The sequence below is a fragment of the Zerene cesonia genome, chromosome 7, assembly GCF_012273895.1.
Source record: "Zerene cesonia ecotype Mississippi chromosome 7, Zerene_cesonia_1.1, whole genome shotgun sequence".
NCBI lineage: Eukaryota > Metazoa > Arthropoda > Insecta > Lepidoptera > Pieridae > Zerene > Zerene cesonia.
The window spans coordinates 6,346,584-6,369,250 of NC_052108.1; the positions used below are offsets into that span (position 1 = coordinate 6,346,584).

The 22,667-nt window shown below is 32.2% G+C and overlaps 1 protein-coding gene across 1 annotated transcript in view; it reads right to left on the reverse strand.

Annotated features, from left to right (window-relative positions):
- Positions 1–22,667, reverse strand: part of LOC119828351 (collagen alpha-1(III) chain) — a 46,853-nt gene that overhangs the window by 20,934 nt on the left and 3,252 nt on the right. Inside the window, exons 2-8 of the mRNA XM_038350478.1 lie at positions 13,635–13,908; positions 4,076–4,124; positions 3,595–3,623; positions 3,180–3,245; positions 2,259–2,396; positions 1,696–1,890; positions 71–223 (exon numbers count right to left, since the gene is read on the reverse strand). Of these exons, the coding sequence (XP_038206406.1) occupies positions 71–223; positions 1,696–1,890; positions 2,259–2,396; positions 3,180–3,245; positions 3,595–3,623; positions 4,076–4,124; positions 13,635–13,823 (819 nt within the window). The 5' untranslated portion in view covers positions 13,824–13,908. The remainder of the gene's footprint in view (positions 1–70; positions 224–1,695; positions 1,891–2,258; positions 2,397–3,179; positions 3,246–3,594; positions 3,624–4,075; positions 4,125–13,634; positions 13,909–22,667) is intronic.

A 22,667-nucleotide genomic window follows, 5' to 3' on the forward strand; every position in this document is an offset into this window, starting at 1 on the left:
AAACTTGTTCAGTGCTCAATCATTAATTTCATGTCCAGTTTCGCCAGTGTCATAATGATAAATGGCTCACCCGTTCCCCTTTGTCGCCTTTGGATCCATGTAATCCCTTCTCTCCTTTATTGCCCGGGTAGCCCCTTTCGCCTTGCGGGCCCGGGAGACCCATCGGACCTCTATCACCTGGGGGTCCAGTGACGCCCCCGGCACCGTATAATCCCGTTGATTCCTGCATCAAAACTTGTAAGATAGATTGAAGGAGTTAAACGGTTCGTGTGTGTGCATGAATACAAATAAGGAATTATAGTACTGATGAAGTATGTAATGAAGTTTTGGATTAAAAATCGCAGCCATTGTCATTTTAAATACAAGAATTTAATAACTAAACACTGACTTTAATGAACTTTAGTTAGTTAAAGACATGATTGAATTGTATTAAATTTATTGTGTGAGAGTAGGTTGTAATATTTAATAAGAGTAGGTTATAATTCTACTAATCCTACTAATATCATAAATGCGAAAGTTTGTAAGTATGTGTATGTGTATGTTTCTTACTCCTGCACGCAAAAAGTACTGAACCGATTGCAATGAAAATTGGTACGTCGATAGCTAGACAACTGAAATAACACATAGGAAACTTTTTATCCCGATATTCTTACGGACTATCATATCCGATATATCCGTCTTCGACATGTAAAATTGTGTCACAATGTTTGTAACCATACTCCTTCAAAATGGCTGGAACTATTCTCACGAAGATTTGAGATTCGGCCAACATCTACTTTTCAAACCCTTAAGTGATAAGAGTTCGGCAGAACAGCGTTTGCCGGGTCAGCTAGTTTCTATAGGTTTTGTAAGATACCACTGAGTTTCCGTTTACTTAACTATTTGGTCTTAGAACACACAAAAATTTAATAATACTGTAATTTTAATATCAAATCAAAATAAAAAAAAATTTTCCATTACTTTTACCGGAAATCAGATAGATTTTAACAATTTTATCACAATCGTACTCGCTTGACGAAGTTTCTTATAAAGATTCGATCATGAAAAATTTATGAAGACTATTTCTCCGATTTCTAAGCTAACAAATATAATGTTCAATTATTCCAATATATTTTTTAATTCTTTCAAATGTAGAATTAACTGTAATTTCCATATTATACACGTAACTAAAAATAGCTTTTAGCACAAGAGGCGAGCGGAATTCTATTAAAATATGGGCAAAACGAAAATTATATGTAGGTAGTATGTATTAAATTTATGAAGACTATTTCTCCGATTTCTAAGCTAACAAATATAATGTTCAATTATTCCAATATATTTTTTAATTCTTTCAAATGTAGAACTAACTGTAATTTCCATATTATACACGTAACTAAAAATAGCATTTAGCACAAGAGGCGAGCGGAATTCTATTAAAATATGGGCAAAACGAAAATTATATAACGATAACACTTTCCATTAAGGGCCGCAGCTAAATTTAATTTAGAAATTAAATTCCCTTATTCATTTCCCGCTTTTATTTTGAGGTATTATTGGGTTCTGAAATTAACAAAGGCACAAATTCTCCAAATATTATTCGATCTTAAACTTCCAATCGAAGTGAAGTATTTATATACTAGATGAGACTGTAAAAATGTTACTATGACGTATTAATATACTAGATGTGACTATGAACGGAACAAGTATAATTTATACCAATAATGGTGGAACGACGGCACCAGGAGGCCCTGGAGGTCCTGCAGGTCCTTGCAGACCCGGGGTTCCATCAGCTCCCGGCTCACCCTTAGGTCCTGGTTGTCCTTCAATACCTGGTGTACCAGATTCTCCTGGCTCTCCCCTATCGCCTTTTACTCCAGCTGGACCAGGGGGTCCTTGTTCTCCCATTTGACCCTGGTAAGAGGAGATTTTTAAGTCAAATATGTGGAAATATTTCATATAAGGCATAGAATTAAATAACTGTTATAAAGTATTTCACTTCATCACACACACTATTTAACGACTTCAAAAATTGATTCTAATATGTTCCACATAATTTGAAATGTGTTTAACTATAAACCCTAGTAATTCTTGAGCAATACAAAATGACTCCTACGTCTAGAAGTCATTTTGCATAACATATATAAGAAACACATAAATACATTTGATAAAGAAGTTAAGCTCAAATTTTGAAAACCAAATCAATAGCTTATATTAAAAACCAATTAACATAGTGTACTTGTAAGTAATCAATTAATAATTAACAAATAATATGTTCATACCGTTTTTCCTGGAACCCCAGTGGTACCGTCAGCACCAGTAGGGCCCTGAGGGCCTGGCGGGCCTCTAATACTTGGAATCGTAGCAAGCATTTGCGATAAGTCGTTGATAGTACATTTGCATTGCGATGACATTTGAACCTGTTGTGATAATATCCTCCATGTTATTAGATAATATAAGGATTTTCCTTTTTTGGCAAGAAAATCTTCAACACATTTAGAAATTAAAGACTTTTTAACAGATTTTAAACGCGATTTATTCATAATATTATTAAGTGACGTTTTGAACTGAATAGCGAGCGTAGTCACGGGGAGACTAAGATGTGACATTTCTTGAAGGTTATACAAAAATTGTTGTTTGCGAATAGGTGGAGGTAGTTCGCAAACAACAATTGTTCTAAATGTGTAATACTCGCGTATAATCAAACACAAGAAATACTAAATATCTAAATAATAAATATCTTTAACACACTTTTATATTAGCTTCACCTGTTCGTTTGTATGAAAATGACTTAGGATTAATTTAGACTCGTTTTTGAATCCCAACGGACAGATTTAATTCAAACATTTTAAACTTATAAAGAATTGGTAACGGTTACACTATTATTTATGAGTTTATCTTATTATCCTGATTACGATTGCTAGGATTAAATAATTTCCTTACGTATGCTCCGTATAAGAGCAAGTGAGACAAGTGAGTCTTTTGGCTTAAGGTATCTAAAGCATGATTTATTCCTCACATTTATTAATCATTTGAAGTACGAATCGGGTTGAAAACGATTCGGATCGTACCTTTGGGAGTTTACATAATACATTAACTTTAATTCAACTTCCTACCTCACAATGAGATTCTTCTACCCTATTTAAGGCGAGAAATACATAAGCAAAAGTAATTTAATTGTTGATATATTCATATATACGTACGTTGTTCGCTCGGTCCAGTTTTGTATCACCGGAAGAACCCACATCTCCGTCCACGTCGGATAATCTCTAAACAATATAGAGTTTTCAGCGATATTATCATCTTTTCCATTATACATACGAGACAAGAAGCACGTTCTCACGAGAATTTATTGGCCAGAAATCCGGGTGTTTTGTTAGGATAATATGAGCCCTAATCCTTCTTATAAGATAACTTAAAATGTTTACTTTACGGTGCACCTATTTTGGGTCAGCCTAGAAAATCTTAGAGAAAAATACGAGTAACAATATGAAAATAATATTTTGATATTATCAAAAAGTTTCATCTGCTATTCAGAGTCGATGTGAATTTAAGGGCAGAATAATTTTCGATGATTATAATTTTATGTTACGTAAATAAAACGTAATAAGTACTTACAGTATCACCTTTATCTCCTTTGTGAACAACTGTGGACACAATAAAATCTATGAAATATTTTATATAATTACCACTAAGGAATAAGAAATGAGGAATTTTATAATAGATACTATTGATTACGATTTATATTCTTACTTAAGCATGTTCTTGCATTTATATGAAGTGTAATTCGCTCTGTTTTCCATGTATAATATGTAATAAGGCCTTAAAGTCTAACAGACAGCGCACATCACATTCAGTGTGAATGAACAAAGTATAGACTTGACGTCTATACTTATAGTGAAGCTGAAGAGTTTGTTTGTTTATTCGAACGCGCTAATATCAGGAACTACTGCAACGGGCAAAGCTTGGGTGGACCGCTTAAAAATATTATTGTATGGTGTCCGCATTGAAAACGATTTAAATTGGAAAGCAATTCAGAAAATAGCCTAAAGTTACGCAAAGTATGGCATTCAATAGCAGTTTGGTGAGCGCTACTCACATGGCGAGGAGTGGGATGTAATGGGTAATCGGTTTTCATCTGGATTCACCTGAAACAAACAAATGCATTTCAATCTTTTGTTCATATAGTTTTTATTCTGCTTTAAATTTCGTTTGGGTTATCCGATGTGTTCCGCTGAATACAAATCAGTTGGATCGTACGTTCCAATACCGAGGAGTGTTTTTTGATAAGTTGGCGCTTGGAATAAGTTTTGAGAGGCAAGTTTTATTGAATAATTGCCTGTTTTTCGTTTATCCTTATATATATATATATATATAAACTTCTGTCACAATGTTAGTTACCATACTCTTCCGAAACGGCTTAATCGATTCTTATGAAAATTTGAGTACAATGATAAGATTAAGGCAGAACAGCGATTGCCGGGTCAGTTTATTATAAAATGATGTGATGATTACAATGAATTTCTTTTGATATGTTAGTGTCACAACATCCTCACGTACCCCATCTCCGTCCGGCCTCGTGATGGAAACTAGGAAATTATACGCAACGTTACTATGGATTGGATTTTGGATATGTTTTTTGCTTTAGTTAGAAAGAGAAAAAGAAAAAATTTCATTTTCATATAGGTAATATTAAGAACTATAGATTATATTATAACTTTCAAATTTCAACAGCTGAAACCGACCACAAACTCTTATGACTTAATATCATTTATATGTATTAATTTTATATCTCGATAAGCTTTAAATTAAAAATAACGCAATTACATGCTTTCTTGATCTTATAAATACCTAATTTAGTACATGTATTGTACTTCGTTTAGCCTTTCGTTGAAGGCAATAATAAATTATTCTAGTCTTTACGTCAAGACATACGATGAGTTATAGCATAAAGCGTATTCCGTGAAATCACGACATTTCCTAAGGGATAAAATTTAAGAATGTCAACGTAAGTAATGTCGCATGTAAAACGTCCTTAATATTTATAAAGGTCACAACGCGCCCATATATTGTAATTTGCCTAAAGGTTTCACTCGTAGCTTCAAAATAATATATTTCGTATAAATCAATTTGATTTAATAGCATTAAGTAATATTTGCTTTGATCTATATCGTTCAGAAAATATAACGTGATATAATGTATTGACATTCAATCGAAGATATTAAATTATTATGATGATTTCAAAAAAAAAGTTTTCTTTTTTTAGAGCACAATAAATTCATTCCGGTCAATATTTTTTCTACAATAAAGAAATATACATATGTTTTATATGTACATATTTTTACCTGATATACAAAAACGTATTTGAATTTTTTTAGGTAAAAATATGTTAAGATCAGAATTCAATTTGATTAAATATTGCTTAATATTTGCATTAATTACTAAATAATAAAGCAATATAACTATTTAAAGCCAAGTTTTTATTACATCAAATAAAAAGAAAAAACAGTAACAAAACGAAAGTAGCTATTAATTACATCTTCACAAAAATGTTTATTTAATTAGATGTAACTTCGTCCCATTTTAACTCAAATATTTGAAGTGACTATAAAATAAATTCACATGAAAATGAAATTCTGTTCTATACAAAATTTTGCTTTGATCTCAGTGAAAATAATTTGATGTTATTAATTGCTCTGTTTGTTGAAGCTCGTTCGTAATTCTTTATATAATAAACGATATACTCAGTGAAATTAATTAACCTGCTTGATCGCCAATGAAATCCAATCTTTCAATCCAAATTATTTACAATATTTGTATTGAAGTCACCAGAAACAAAAATATCGATCGAGATACCTCTTACACGCCCTCTACTCGATATTGTGTAATTAAAAGCATTATAAAAATGACAGACAAATGCTGTGTTATGTAATACACGTCATTAGCAAGCAATACCTGAATATTTAATAAACTCTGAAGGCATACAAATGACATCGAAACATATCAATAATGCTGAAGAGTTTCAAGAACCATCATCAAATTATCATGGACACAGCCCCGGTCCCTAATGAGTGAATGCCGTGATGGACAACAGTCAGTTTTGGTGGTATTATTCGTTTTATAACAAAGATAAGTTGGAAAAATTTGTTCTGTAGTCATCAATCGTGGTTTATCTACTAAATTGATGTAATGTATAATTTATACGGGTTGTATCTGATAACAGAAGGAATTACGATCAATTAAACTGGCCATAATAACTTACTCCTAATTTAATCTTTTAACCATGTGAAATTTTGATCTTGAGATAGTAAAAAATCGAGATTAAGCAACGGTTGGCACACTCACAAACTAGATGGCTATTTATTATCCGTTGCTTTTGGCATATTTGTACGGACTCCTTAGTATCACGTACATACTCGCAAATAACCCATCGGTTCAAATAAAAAAAAAAATCATATTACATTTACATATTTAAAAGAAAATGATAAATTCATATACTCGCTAATTGTTATGATTTATGAACTCATCGCACTACATTATTAATGCTTTAAATAGTAATTTTAATGGCTTATAGTAAAAAGCAACGTCGTATGCTTTCACATTTCTATTATAAATCTAGCTGGTGACTCTTGCCTTTCGGTTATATTGCCATGATAAAGTTGCTGAAACGACTGAATAGGTATTTGGTACTGTGATACCTTAAGCCCAAGGGAAAGCTTAAGGCTTTACGTGGAAGAGACCGAATTACATGAACCAGGCTGAATATTTGCAGAAACTGCGTGTCTAACGAAGGCTGAAATAGATGTTAAAATAAATTTATTCACTGAACGTTTTGAAGAATTAATCAGCATAATCTGCTTTTATACTGATACTACTATATTTTAGGCGGTTATGTACGTGCCTTCAAGAAAAGAGCGTGAGGTCATTAAAGGCTGGCAAAGCTAGTAACATCCTGAGTATTGCAAGCGTGTCTGAGAGACAATGACCATTTAACATCAGGTGCCCGACTTGTTTGCTTTGCATGCTCTTTTATAAAAAACTACTATTCAAAAGCATCTAAACCTAATTGCCAAAAAAGAATTCGTTTTTACGATATGCTTTAAGAAATAAATGAATGGGATAGCCTGGCCATAAAAATATAGCATGAATTTGAGAAGTCTTAGAGTCCTGTTAATGTGGGAGTAACTTTATGCCGACGAACCTGTGATAAATTAATTATGTAGGAAGAAATGGCCTTGTTGTAAATTATAATTTAATACATATTCACATAAACAACATAAACGAAAAGCAATATTTAAAAACGCAAAATAAATAGCAACATTCAGAAAAGGCATATCATATTTTATTGAATGGGTAAGTGATCACTACTACTCATGCACCTTCGCAGAAGAACTCGCCCGCTATAAAGGGAATGGCTCTGGAAAGGATTGACAACTGGAAAGAAGGACTGGACTGGGAGGGCAAGGAAAAGGAATCGGGACTCCGGCTTCCCGCTCACCGTACGAAATACTGTGGCATGCTATTTCACGCCATTTTTCTGGGGGAATTTGATCTTTCCCCGGAGTGAACTGGCCCAATTTGTGCCGAAGCGTGCTCGACTCCCACATTTAAAAATAAACATGTAATTAATATTAATCATGGTGGGTAAAGCCTACATAGAAGGAGACTTAAACGTGTAAAAGAAAAGCGTAATTAAACAAGCCAACCCACGTGTTTCTTCATAATTCCTTCCATTACATTTCAACGCTGACACAAGATTAATGAAAAGAGACACGCAATATTCGTAAATATTTACTAAAAGCAAGTCACGCCTAACTCGAAACTCAGATATAAATATAAATAATTCATACGCCCGCTTCCATGCTAGGGTATTGAAACAATCCGAGTTCGAATGTCTTTCGACCGATTCTGTTTAAAGGCAAAAACTTTTCTAGAATATGAAGCGAATGTGGGCTGAATAGTCCAGCTTTATCGAATATATTGTTGTGTGTATTTTTGAGAGGAAATATTCTCTAAAGGCCAGTCTAAACGTATTTCAATATTGTGTTTTCGGGCTGAATTCATACATTCAGTATTTGTTACAATCGTTACGATCGAAAGTTAAAATATCATCATCGAATTCTCTATTGTACAAAATAAATAAGTATAAATCTAAATAAACGTTTACTTATAATTACTGTAGATTTCACCCCTTTCCAAGTAGTAGTAGTAATATAAAGAGAATTACCTAAAACAAATGTGGAAATAGGCGTTTCCAATGTCATACAAAATCCATTAAAGGCTATCATAGTTTTACCTCGTCTATTTTCTAAACTTCGGCTCCAACTGTCACCAACGTTATTGATGATCACAGGTCAAGAGATCATTAGTTACAAACACTCTGAATCTATTTAATACTTGACGTGGGTAAATGTCTATAGTAAGGCCAGCGAGCCAATATTTTTGTATAATACCGAGCCATAGGTTGGTAACATGAAAAAAAGTATTATAATACGGGCCAACTTTTTTTCGTGAAAGTACATATACTCAAAGTAATTTCACTTAAATTTAATAGTCATAGGAATCTTACGTTATTTTTACACTTACTTATATCAAGTAACGCTACCATAATACTAAGCTACCAAGCTACCAAGTTTCGTAAAAAATTGATTTAAAGTCGTAAAAGTCACAACTGTTACGTAAGTGTCGATTTGTTAATGAATGGCAAACAGAAATCAATATGTAGGTATACTGTATCACCCCTCGACTAATTATACCTGTCGGTAATAAATCAATAGGAAATATTGTTAAATTCAATGTTTAGTTTTATAGCATTGAAATCCTACTAATATTATAAAGGCGAAAGTTGGTAAGGATGTGTGTGTGTTTGTTACTCTTTCACGCAAAAACTACTGAACCGATTGCAATTTGTTATGCATATTTGGTATGTAGACAGCTGGACAACTAGGATAGCACATAGGCAAAACCGGGGCGCAGCTAGTTCTTTATAAATGAGAAATTTGGAAAGAATAGAAGGAAGGTACTATTGTTACCTCGCTAAAAATCCACATTTCGTTAATCCTAGAGCATTTCAATACATGATTTTTCCGGTTTGATATTCCGGATTATTATATCTTGATTATTTCAGCAATTGTTATATAACATTTGAAACAAAAAAATACTTGTGATAAAAAAAAAAAAAAATGATCTTCTTTTTTAGGTTAAGGTTTTAGGTTAGTCTGTATATTTAACTATTTTTTTCAACAACTTACTTATCAGAGACTTTTCCAAGAACCCTATTTTTACTTTATTAAGCCTCCGGAAATTAAACTATTTATAAAAGTGGGCAATGTAGACGCTCATACTTTTTCATCCATTCCGGAACTAAAGTAACAAAGGGCTGTAATTATTTTATATTGGTGGGTTTATACTTCATTGTTTCAGAAATATTTAACTTACAATCGCATTTTTTATTTGGTTAATATCAATCAAATTTGAATATTTCTATGAATATTAAGGGATCTAAATCTATAAATAATGCACTTATGCGCTTAATCAGTAGTTATAATCAATACATTTAAAATTACATAAACGAATTTAATTACGTAATTAATTAAAATGAGTTCGACTTGTTTTCAACAACTTCATGTATAAAATGAAGCTTAGTCACCGAAGCATCAAACATATCACTTCAAATAAACTGCTCAGGCATCGTACTGCAGATAACGTGTAACCCACACGCAATGTTACTTCAAGTTTATAAAAAACAATCCCAATAACAATATTTAACCAAACAAATACATCGAAGGAGCGTATTCATATCCGTCAATGCTCTTTAACATTTTAGAATAACACGTAAGATTTAACCAAACACACACGTCCCAGTTTTCCCTGAATAACATTATCCTTACCTTGAAGATTTGCCTTTTCGGCGAACCTTGTTAAGAACTCGATTGCATTAACTTTGATGGCTCCTGAGCGACTGTAGCGCATTATTTGTATCCGCCCATATCGATATATTATACATATTATTAACAAAACACAATCTTTACAATTAGTTCCTTCTGCGTACAATCAATGATAACCAAATTAAGGCAAATAAATTAACTTTTTCGTGAAAGAGAATACGAAATTGGCATATACGAACTTTCTGAAGTATGTTATATGCTGAATAAAAGAAACTTAAACATTGATATTTATTACACAATAAGTTTTTTACGACCACGATAAAGAGTTTAAATAATGTATTTTGTATTTGAAACAAATCAGTAACAACTTATTTCGTAGCAACATTAAACAGAAATCTCACATTTGGGATAATGACGTCACGACGTGGGCCGCCTAAGAATCCTAAACGCTAACGATTCCAGTCACGAACATTGTTACATAGAAATCATTCATCATACTGATACCTTGTTATAATTTATGCATACTTACGTTTCTTTCGTGAAACTATGTTAATAGCCGACGTCGACGCGCTTCTATTGACTGTGGTAAAGTCAATGTTGGAACAACATGACAGCCATGTTGTTAACTCACACGAAACAAAAATTTATTTTATATAACTCAGCATTACTTAATGTGTATATAAAATTGAGTCATTTGTTCGCGAAAACGTTATTACATCGTCATACTTTAATTTGCTTCATACAGCAGCGTCTAGTCAGAGACAAATATAGACAATTCCAAGGTTTTGCCTCCGGGTCTCGTGGGATTTCCTTCCTAAAAATATAGTTTGTTTAGCGAGTTTCAAATCATATGTACCAAATTCCGATTTAACAAGACGGACAGAATATTTTCGCATTTATAATATTAGTATGGATCTATGATAATAATTTAAAAAGTCCTATCCTAGTTAACATTATAAATGCGAAAGTTTGTAAGGATGTGTGTATTTTGGTTACTCTTTCACGCAAAAACTCCTGAACCGATTGCAAAAAAACTTGGTACGTAGACAGCTAGATAACTGGAATAACATATAGGCAACTCATACCGATATTCCTACGGGATACGGACTTACGCGGATGAAACCGCGGGGCGCAGCTAATATTGCATATTTCTTAACGATGAATAAAAAACGATGTCGACCAAGATGACGTAAAAAGTAGCCTCTGGGCTTTGTCTATAACCTCCCTCCTGACTATCTCCAGACATAAAAATCACGTTTTGCGTTGCAACGCTAAAGAAAGACAAACGTACACACTTTCGCATTTAATAATAGTTCGATTGTAAACCCATTTGTTTATATTCATAATAATTATAAAATTCAAGAGGGCTCTGGTTGTAAATAAGCATGTTAGAACATTAACTCCCCTAATTATCTATTCATAATCAAAGAACGTTTCATGGAAATTTCGAGATAAATGTTAAAAAAATATAGACACAACATTCTACTCTGCAACAAATATACTGACGTGTGTGAATGTGAAGTTTCATTGTTCGAAAGTAGGTTACTGTGTCAAAAAAATCATGTTCATTTATAAATAATTTTTAATTAATTCTTATTTTCAGTTAAAATGTTTGTTAAGGCACGTATATAATAAAATAATTTATGCGTGATGAAACTTTTTTACATTTTACAACGTTATTCATTTAAAAATGTGGGGAACGAAAACGCAAATGTAACAGTTTTTTTGTATTAAAAAGTATAAAAATAAGTTGAGTTTTATACCGTAAGTGTTTAAAATTCAAAAATATACAGTTGACGTAATTGCTACATTGCTTAAAAGCTTACCATAGATACTTATCTTTACGGCCCCACAAAAATCAAGGGACGCTGAAAATATTAATTTAACATAAATTTTCATTAAAGGCTTTTCGCTTCATTTGCGATTTACAATATTTTGTTATAAAAGGTTTAAGACTTGTGTAGTTATTTTTTATTTCAGCCCTAAATTTTGATTTATTCTGATTAATCGAATTTCGACCAGCTTAACCAGTAAACAGCTTTGTTAACGCGTGAGCATATAACCGTGGGCTCTGGGTTCAATTCTCGGGGGGACAAAAAAAATGTTTTGTGCTGGCAGGACACAGAAGGTTGATATTAAAGATCAGCCTTCTGTGCATATAGTCTATCTGCCCATATAGAAAATCGATCAGTGAAACACATGTATGTCATCTGCCCCATACCCCACAAGAAACACGGGACTTCATTTTTCTACACTTCGATTAGTTAATGAATGAAATATTCTTTTCGATTCGATATTATTTTATACATAAATAAAATAAGATAAAAAAAAGACATAAGATTAAACTCAATCCTTCCCTTATCTCTTTTCCATTAAAAGCGGGTAATGCATTCGTAGAGACACTAACTCTGAGAATGTTAGTGGGCGGTCGTGATCGCTGACCATCAGGCGAACCACTAGTTCAGTTGCCCACGTATGACATAAATCAATCTCAAACTCAACCCCTCTTTAACATTGGTAATCACAAACATGTAAAGCCAAAAAATGTGTATGTAATGTAGTCGTTTTAAGTTTATGTCGGCAATCAATTAGCAGAGGCGTGTGGTCTCCGCAAATGCTAATGTGCGCCTTACCACCACTACTAGCTTAGCGATTATGACTAAAAAACTTCAATGGTAGCAAATGGAAAAACTATGTTATGACGATTTAAAAGTGCTTCTAGAAGAGGTCGAATTGTATAAATAATCGTTTGATTTGAACCGAGCAAAAGAAGCTAGTGTTTAATAACGCAGCATTAGCAACCCTAGAGCCGACCGTAGACTCGTACTTAAGTAGAATTTGTTTTCAGGTCATACACAGCCTACTGTGGCCTTGTTACGCTTTATCTGTATTGCAATCAGAATGCCTACTAATGCTTGCAAATTGCACCGAAAGTCCAATGTATCAAAGCACGAAACTATCAAAATAATTGAATAATATAACGCGTTCCATAAAAAATCAGTGTTATTTTTAATAGGCAGCTATTTACAATTTAGTTACATTATATAGATATACTTAAATAAAATGAGTTTGTTACCATGTTCATTATAATATTGTATTTCCATACGTTTTGAGCAACATTTTACAACGAGCGAGGTCGCGGTCCGTTAGTTTGCTCTTTAGTTGAAATTTTTAAGCAGTATTTTATGTCTGAATGTAAATAAAATACTCACATAAGACTAAAGAGAAGAAGATACTTTTTATAATGTTACTATATAATTTGTCTGTTGTTAATGACGTCGATTATTTTATGCAAAGGGGTTAACCCTTGCCCTCGATTTGGGTCAAGTTTATATTTATCTTTTTGAATGCTGTAACTTTATACTAATTTGTTTCTTTACAATGTGAATAATTCTGAATTATTCAACAGGAAAATAGGAATTTAAAATAGAGATTTTTTTAAAGAAGGAACAATTACCGTAAAATAAAGATCTATCTTTATACATAGCATTAAATGATTTTTAGTTTATTGACGTGTAACTTTTTATGAGAGGATAAACCGTATCGTTACGTAACGCGTTACAGTACAAGTTTGTCAGGCTTTCCTTTCTGTTACGCACAAGTTCAGATTAGTTTAAGATATCACTTTGTCGGGCGTCCCGAGACGCATATTTATAAATTATTAATATTTATGAGAACATTTTATGCTATATATATTTATGTTGTATAGGCTGTGTATTTTGTTCCTTTTATAAGATTACCTTAAATGTATCTAAACGAAATTTAACTTACAGCTCTATGGGTGACAAACGACGTCCTTCCTTGCAGCCGTGCGCTGATCTTCGCAGGCGTGTCTTCATCTTCCCTCTTCGGGTCGAACCATCCTAACGCCGCTCCGACCACCAGCACCGCGCCCAGTATCATCAGAGCCAGGAAGCCACCGATCGCCGCCTTAGTAGTGTGAGATATAACCATCGCCATCTTCCTCACCACTTATCATCTATTCCACATTATTTACCACTCACGCACACTTCGCAAGTCTTATACACACACGCACATGCATTCACTGTACGGAATTTTAATTAGAATTATTATATTAAATATCGAGTTGCTCGTTCAATGTTGGGTGCTTTTGGGGAAGTTGATTGATTAATACGCCTCTTACGCAATATGATAAGGTGAAAATTAAAAAGGCTTCTATTACGTATATCATGTTTGTTCAATTACTCTCATGGTGTAACTTAATGCATTGAGGTTTGTCCCTACTTTTTAACGAAATGTCAAAGAATCGATCTACAAGTTTTCTCTCATTTTCCCTGAAGATAAAGCTAATAATATATACATTCTAGTTAATATAAACTTTCATAATCGTTATTATAGCGGGATGGAATGCTAAAACTATTTCAATCTCGAACGCGATATAAATCAGAAGTGGTATGAATGCGCCAGCTTGCATGTGGAAAGTATGTACCAAACGCGAACTAACGAAAGTTTAAACACACGTCACGCAATGCTTTGAAGAGTTGCAATCCTTTTTCCCTTTTCAGTCTCATATTAAATGTTATGTGATGTTTGTAATAGCGAAAATTAGCAGTTTTATTTCAACAATAGGGAGGTTTTCTGTCACGAAAATGTACGTAACATTAATATAAAAGCGTCTTAGAAATGAATTAGACATAATTTACACATATGTCATAATTAAGGAAACGCTGTTTATTCAAATAAATTTAAACTACCAAACTAATACAGAGACTTGCATACACATTCACTTTGCTTAATTTATTGGGCAAAATCGTTTATGACATAAAAGTTTTCGTTGTATGCACTCTTTAATCATATTAGGACCGCCCCCTCGGTACAGTGCTAAACGCGTGTGCGTAGAACCGAGGGGTTCTGAGTACGATTCTCGGTGGAAACTCACAAAATTAAAACACGGTGTGGCGGGACACAGAAAACTGATCACCTTCTTGCCCATAAAAGAAAACCGATCAGTGAAACAGATGTAAATCATCTGCCCCAAACCCCACTAGGGGACATGACTTCACTCGCACTCTTTAGTGGTAAAATCAAAATTTTCACAAAATCCTACGTGACGTGAATAAATATAAATACTAAATATATCATATCAATAATAAATCATTTATAAAACTCAATCCCTGCTTAAATTATTATCAATATAATAAGTCCATCTCGTCTTCACGCCTAAATCACTTAATTGATAACGACGAAATTTGCTACAGATATAGTTTCATACCCAAATAAGAACGTAGGATAGTTTTTATCTCGAAAATCTCACGCGGGCAAAAACCCCAGAGAGTTTTATGTTTTGACCACTCACGAACCGCAAGCAGAGAGCTAGCGGCTTATAAATATGTTATACAGGTGAAGGTTAAAACACGCTTGCAAACGGAAGTAACGCAAGCGGCAAGGAGGAAGGGGGTGACACTTGACGCCGAAGTATTGTACTGTATGCAACACGATAACGTATATCTACTACATAAGAGGAAAATTGCAGTGAAATACAATAGACATTTCTGTATCGTGGCGCTCTGATAAGCATTATGTTCGCTGGGTCGCCTTTGGTGATATTAAAATATTGTATTCTTATTTGTGATTGTTTTTAAGATGATTACAATAATATTTTTTTGTGTGTGGTGATTCGAAACAAAAACAAATGTTCTATGTTTTTCAATTTTATTTTACCATTTGAGTTGAAGTTTACTAATTGAGTGTTATTATTAGAAAATCAATCCGTGATTGAAATGAATTAGGGATAGTGAATTATAATCATTTAAAAAATGTAAATAATAGGGATTCTCTTCATTAGAACCAGTAGTACATTCTGGAAGCATTTGTCGTATTATGATCAAACGTTAATCACGGAAAGAGGAAATGATTTTTCAAATATGTTCTTAACGTTCAATACGTAATGGATTGCTTGAAAGCGATGACTTTTAATTCATAATGGCGCTTTTTCATCTAGTAAAGTTTTTCCTTAGAAAACTCAGTCTTACACCTACAAAAAATGTGAGAAACAGAATGTTTTTAAAACATAATGTTTTGTATACATATTTTTGCAATTACGGCTTGTAAAAATTCATATATGCGATTAACTGACCTGTAAGACCTTCAACATTTCGCTAGTTTGAGCATAACTGTCTTAGGATTGATACCGATATAATAACGGGAAAGTGTCAGAATTAATTTTAGGTAATTTTTTATAAAGTTTCCAGAACATTCTTAAAACGTCATAAGATAAGTTTTTGGTTGAAAACATTGATTATATTATAAGCATTTATACAAGAATAGATTCATATTAAAATCGATGTGACTGCAGAAAATTAAACAGTTAATAATAAAGCAATAGGAGGCCTAGACTGTAGACATGTATTTCCCGGTTACTCATTCATATTTCTAGGAACGATGCCGCACTGTAGCAGGCTATATTTAAACCAAGAGCGATTATCAAAACTATTTTACACCATTCAAATACACGATAAAATGTTTATAATTATTATATTAATAGGTGTCTCACATATTTGTTACTAGCTATTGGCCCCAGCTTCGCCCATAGTACATATATAGCCTATGTCACTCATTCAAGTTGTAGCTATTTAATCGTGAAAGAATTTTGAAAATCCAGTAGTTTTTTAGTTTATCCATTACAAACAAACAAATAAAAATACAAATTCTTCCTCCTTCTTCCTTTATAATATTAGTGAAGTGATGAAGATAAGATGAAGATAAGATTTCTTTTTAATATTTTTTTTTATACTAAATATACCCACTGAAGTCAAAGACCCAGTAGCGTCTTACATAACGAAACAGACAGACCCGTGATCATTAGTATGTATTGCTTGGACGATGTCTTACATCTCTTTGACAAGGAACCCGGCCCTTTGAGAGTCCAATATTACTAACGAAGTGGAATGCTATGAATAAGCTTATTACATCAGTTTGGAATATCAATGTCTATGATACATAGATATGGTGGGTATTCGTAAATCTCTCAATGAAATATATGAGATATTTCGGTCCTTAACAGAAATTTCCATTTGATTTCGTAGTATAATATTTTGCAAGAAGCAAAATTTACGTTAATGAAATTTATTAACGAAACATGGAGTTTAAAGAACGTTACATAAACAATATTTATCAGTTTAATGAAGAACATTCCTGATACACTTACGTGGGAGAAGAATTACAACATATATATTCTGGAAAAATCTAGGAGTCTTTTCTATAAAGATAATGGATGTTTTAAACATTATAAAGAGTGTATAGTTTTCTATCTGTACCGCGCGGTTCCACCTGCAGGCGTGCTCTTGGGCAAAAGGAAGTATTTTTATAGTTTATGTATTATTCTAATACATGAAGGGCATGACTGCTAAGTATCATCAAAATCTGTTTAGTGGTCTTCGCGTAAAAAAGGAACAAATATACATTCATACATTCTTACAAACTTTTGCGTCTGTATTTTGTTGTATTGTTTTTTTATAAGAACTGGAACGGTTATAACTATACTGAATAGTATAATATAATGTTCTTAAAAGAAGAGCCATATAAAAACCTCAAGCCTGACCCAATTTGTATCAAAGTCCAACTTTCATAGGAATTCCTACAAAATTTATATTATATATGTTTTTCTTACTTGTATCGTTACGAAACTATATTAATTAATAATAATATTGTTCTGTTATTGCGATTTTATATAATTATCCACGTTTATGCTGAAATAAACTGAAAATTGACTAATTTTACGAGTTTTATTTGTTAGCTATCGTGTTTGCTATTATTTTTTGAATTAATTTAAATGAATGTACAAATGCTGTTGATAAATTAAGCATTATGTGTTTATTTATATAAGCACCAATAACCTCCATTAGGAATTTACTCGACTTTAATCTTTCAAGTTTGTTCTCGAAACTTGCTTAGTACAAGATAACTGTGTTTACGTTATCCGCAGTTTGTAATTGAATTAATGTTACAATAATTAAAAGTTAGTACAGAATGTAAACAATCAATAAAGACCCCTTGAACACTTAATAAGTTTCGTTGTTATTGTGAGAGAATCAATGGATAGTTTTACATAATGTATCTTAAATAATGTAATATATTTAGGTATATATTTAATCTACATTAAATAATTCAACAAATACACAAGGGTAAGACTTGCTTTATAGTAAAAATATAAGAAAAATCCCGGTTCTTACTTAAGATATATCTCAAAGAACTATATGTATATGTAGTATTCGTTTAATAAACCCGACTAAAATGAACATATGGGACGAAATTTCGTAGCGTTTTTGCAGCTACCATGCTGTACTGTGTACACCCTTAGTTTTTACGAAGCGCGGCTGGCTCATTTTCTCTTCACATTAAGATGAATGATGACGTATTGTTTAACACAGCTCTAGGATAGCTATTGTTAAGAAAACAGAACGCTCGTTCAAGCGTTGTTCTTTCGAATTCCGACAGCGCTTTTTAAATTGTAGCACACAAATATAACGTAAACTCGAAATAGCGCTGTTTATTTTTCTTTGTTAGTTGCAAGAGATTGGTTCATGCATTTATCACAAGTAATCAGCTTAAAAGCGTAAATTCGAAGGAGAAAGCACGATGGTAATTTTAATATTTGCAACAAACTATTAATAGTGTAATTTCATTAAATATTGTTAAAATAAACTAAAACACATTTTAATGATAACGTTTGATAATTTTTTTCATTTACTCTTATACAGATATACGTAAGGAAACTACTTTATATGGACCTTATCAGTTTAATACGATGAAGTTATTGTTATTATTGTGTTGTCATTGATCCTTGATATTGTATGTTACAAAGTATGAATTAAATCTGTCCCTTTAAAATTAGTCAAAATCGAGTATAAACGAGTCTGTTACATAGGAACATACAGGTGAAGCTAAGAAAACGTGGAAATTCAATAACAAAAATTAAATAATACTTTGAAAAACAATTGAACAATAGTAGTATATCTAAAGTTATGTTGCAGGAAGAGGTTTACTACATAGTTCGAATGTCGTAAATAGAACATAAATCCACTAATATTTACTACAACTAATCATGAATATACTAAAACACATCCAGCATATACTTATACACAAATAATACTGAATAAAAGGAACGCTACATCGGCTGATTCGCACATACGGGCGAATTCTAAAGATCGTTACGGTCAACATCGGCAATCATTTACCTTCTTATCTGTCGAGCCGATCTGCTGCGTCAGATTTCGTATTCCGAACTATTCAGAACACCATGTATATTCTAAGGACGAGTTGGGATTGATCAATGCAAATGTAATACTGAGTGACAGAAGCAATTCTTTTTTCCATCCCAGATTCCTACTAGCAATGAATATATTCGGAGGTGTTCTATTTCATATGTTTATACAGTGTGTTTGCAACTTTTCTATGTATTTTTGTAGCGCAGTTTAAAATACAAATTGCGGGCGCAAAAGCTTTTAGGATTCTCACATTCATTTTGTTATGAAAGTTATTTTACCGAATGAAATATTTGCGTACAAATAGATTGGTTCGGGGTCGATTTTTAGAAATGTTTTTTTTTTCATAATAATGTTAATAGTAGTTTTATTTGACTTGGTTTTTAAGAATGTCATGTGACACTTAAAACAAAACTTATACGATTGAAAAATTCTTTATCGTTTTAATTACTACGTTTAAAATCATTATAAACGTTTGTATAATTAGACACACACACACATTACACCTTAAACATAGCAAATCGGAAACCTTAACAAAGAGATAGAAATAAAAGTTAAACCCACATTTATTTGTTCCCTCAACTTCCAGTATTAAATAAACAAAAAACATAAAACAATCCAAGTCGTTCAAACATTTGCATTACGACGACCCGACCATGCTACATACAATATTATTTACCAAGATAACGACTAGTTCCGATGTTATGTGACTATCGCTGGCTTAGTACTACGCAAATGGGTATTTTGTTCAAACAAACGGGACCACTAGCTGTTCAACCAGATAATACCTAGTAAAGAAGCCTATTGAAGAACGTCAAACAAAGGACAATGCATTCAATGGTTATGTGGGAAGGAAAGAGGCCATATTTTGTTATACAAGCGCTCGATAATGAGGTTTTAGCTCGGGTTCATTATTTTCCTTTCACTGTGCCAGAGGTAAAGTTATAGATTTTGAGTGTATGTATATGTACATCGTTCATCTGTGATAACTTATTTATTTTGTGGAAGCGCTTATTGCTGAGATTTTAGCTTCAGTAACGTTTTTAATCTAAGATGTAAGGGTACTAAATCAAAATAATATTATAAAAAATTGCAGTGTCTGTAAAATAGTATGTTTCCAAACAATTATTTTTTCTATATATACTTCAAAGTTTTTAAATTGAGGAATTGTATATTGTATTTATATTATGCATTATATACATAATATAATAAAGCAAGGTAAATAATGTTGTATTCAGGTCATAAAGAACAGACTAACAGGTCTTAAATATATCATTTTGTTTCTATTATTCTTCATTGCTTTTTATCTATACAAATCGATATTGTTTTTTCGCTTCATTCACGTTATATTACGTTTTTATGTTCTTCATTGTGAATTTAATTTTTGTTAATTACGAAGATTTTGAAATCTGTTAGATATAAAACTAGGACAAATAATGGAAAAATGCATATGTGTCATGCTTTAAAAAATATTTTAGTGTACTATTTATCATTATCATCATCAGCCTATATATTACATTCCCACTGCTGGGACACAGGCCTCCTATTTTAGGCCATAATCTACCACGCTGGTCAAGTGCGGGTTGGCAGATGTTTTAACCACTGCTATATACTGCTGTACTATTACACTATACTATTTAAATATACTATTAATAACCCTATTTAATGTTTTCTTATTCGCATATATAAAACCGTTTTGTAAAGAGATCTTAAGTACATAAAACTATGAATGTTTAAAGGAATCATCACCACAGTATATTAATTTTAATTTTTCGAATAAGATATGTCAATATTTCAATATTTGTATTTTACTTTAAGGTTGTAGCCAACATAGCCAACCAACAAACAATGTATGTTAAAATAATAATTTAATTCACGAAACTTTACGTTTATACTACGGAGGGGTTCAGAAATTTTAGCGAATCCTTAACAATAACTACGAGTACTAGCATTGTATAACTTCGCCAAAACCAGCGCCATACAATAATAAGGACTCAAGAAACTTCCCAACCGCATACTAAATTTAATATAAAGATTAAAGAAGATTGCTTAAGATTTCGGGAGAAAGAAATCAAATTGACCTTGCTCGAAATCCTCGTAATAATGTCGACCCTAATTGAATAAGCTCGAGTTAAATTACTTTGAATGCAAAATGAGTTTTATTTAAGGTGACATAGAGGTTAATTTCGAAGTTCATTAGTCATTCATATATGTTGATTCAATGTTTCAATATTGGATTATGAGTGAAGCAATAATAAACATGGCGTTATGATGAACACATTTTCATTTAACATTCAATATCATTTGTAACGATGATAAATAAATGATCCATAAACGAAGGCTGATTAACTCTCGAGAATTACATTTGAATATTACATTTAAAATAGATTCCAATATCATTATTGTATATGTTTTATATATACCTGTATAGCGATGAAACTATGTTATAAATTGTATTGAATCATTAAACTTAAACATTGCTATGTATATATACAAAATTCTTTTGTCACAGCGTTAGTGTTCATTCCATGGACTCCTTTTGACCGATTTTTATGAAATAATAAAATAATGTAATTTTTGATCATAAGCTGCTTAAGACACCATCAGTTTAGATGTATAGAATTTTTCAAAGAAATAATGAATTGAAATAACATTTTTAATTCATTTTTGAAACCTACAGTAAATATAATCTCACTCAACTAAATTTCATTAGAATATTTGCTTTACTCCACTGTCAGAATTTTTAAATCGCTTTACTCAGTGGATGAAATACAATTGTTTGTGTCTTAAAAGAATTTCTCGAAAGAAAGACTCGATGTCGTACTTTGCTTTAAATAAACAATCGTAATATCGGTCAAGTGCGTGCCTGCTCGCGCCTCAGTGGATAACAATAACTAGGCAATATTATGAAATGAAATTTTTTCTACAACATCGGGATACCCAGGCCATATTTGTAATTGATTAACGATACGATATTTTACGTGAATAGCGTTGTTTTGACGATAGGATCAACTTTCTCTCGTACAAAAATTATCAATCAACATGTTGGTTACAAACAAAATGTTATTGTCTCTTTTATTTAAAAGTCAATGTCATAAGTGATTATTAAAAGGCCAATTTGTGCTCTGTTGCTTAGCGTTTGTTTAAATTAGTTACCAGACACATTATCGTACAATTTGCGTGGTAGGTTATACCAGTACTAAATTTATTTTGAATTTGAAATAATCCGTATGTATTTCCGTACATACCAGTTATTCGAGGTGCATATTTTCATTTACGTTATGAAATATCAGTAGGCGTATCAAGTAGGTACTGCTTAGGTTTTTATAAACTTTCCTATCTTTAACCTTATATAACCCCTTTATCTCGATCCTTTTCCTATATATAACCCCTTTATCTCGATCCTATAATATACTTTAACATGAATCTAAGTCAAGATATAAGGTAACTTTACACCACTATTTTTTTATCACAATTTTATTTTTGTATTATTTATATGTTGGCCTCATATTTACCTATTTATGTTGGTAGAGCTCTTTCAACCACGGAGGGTCAAGGGTCATACACACATCGCATAATT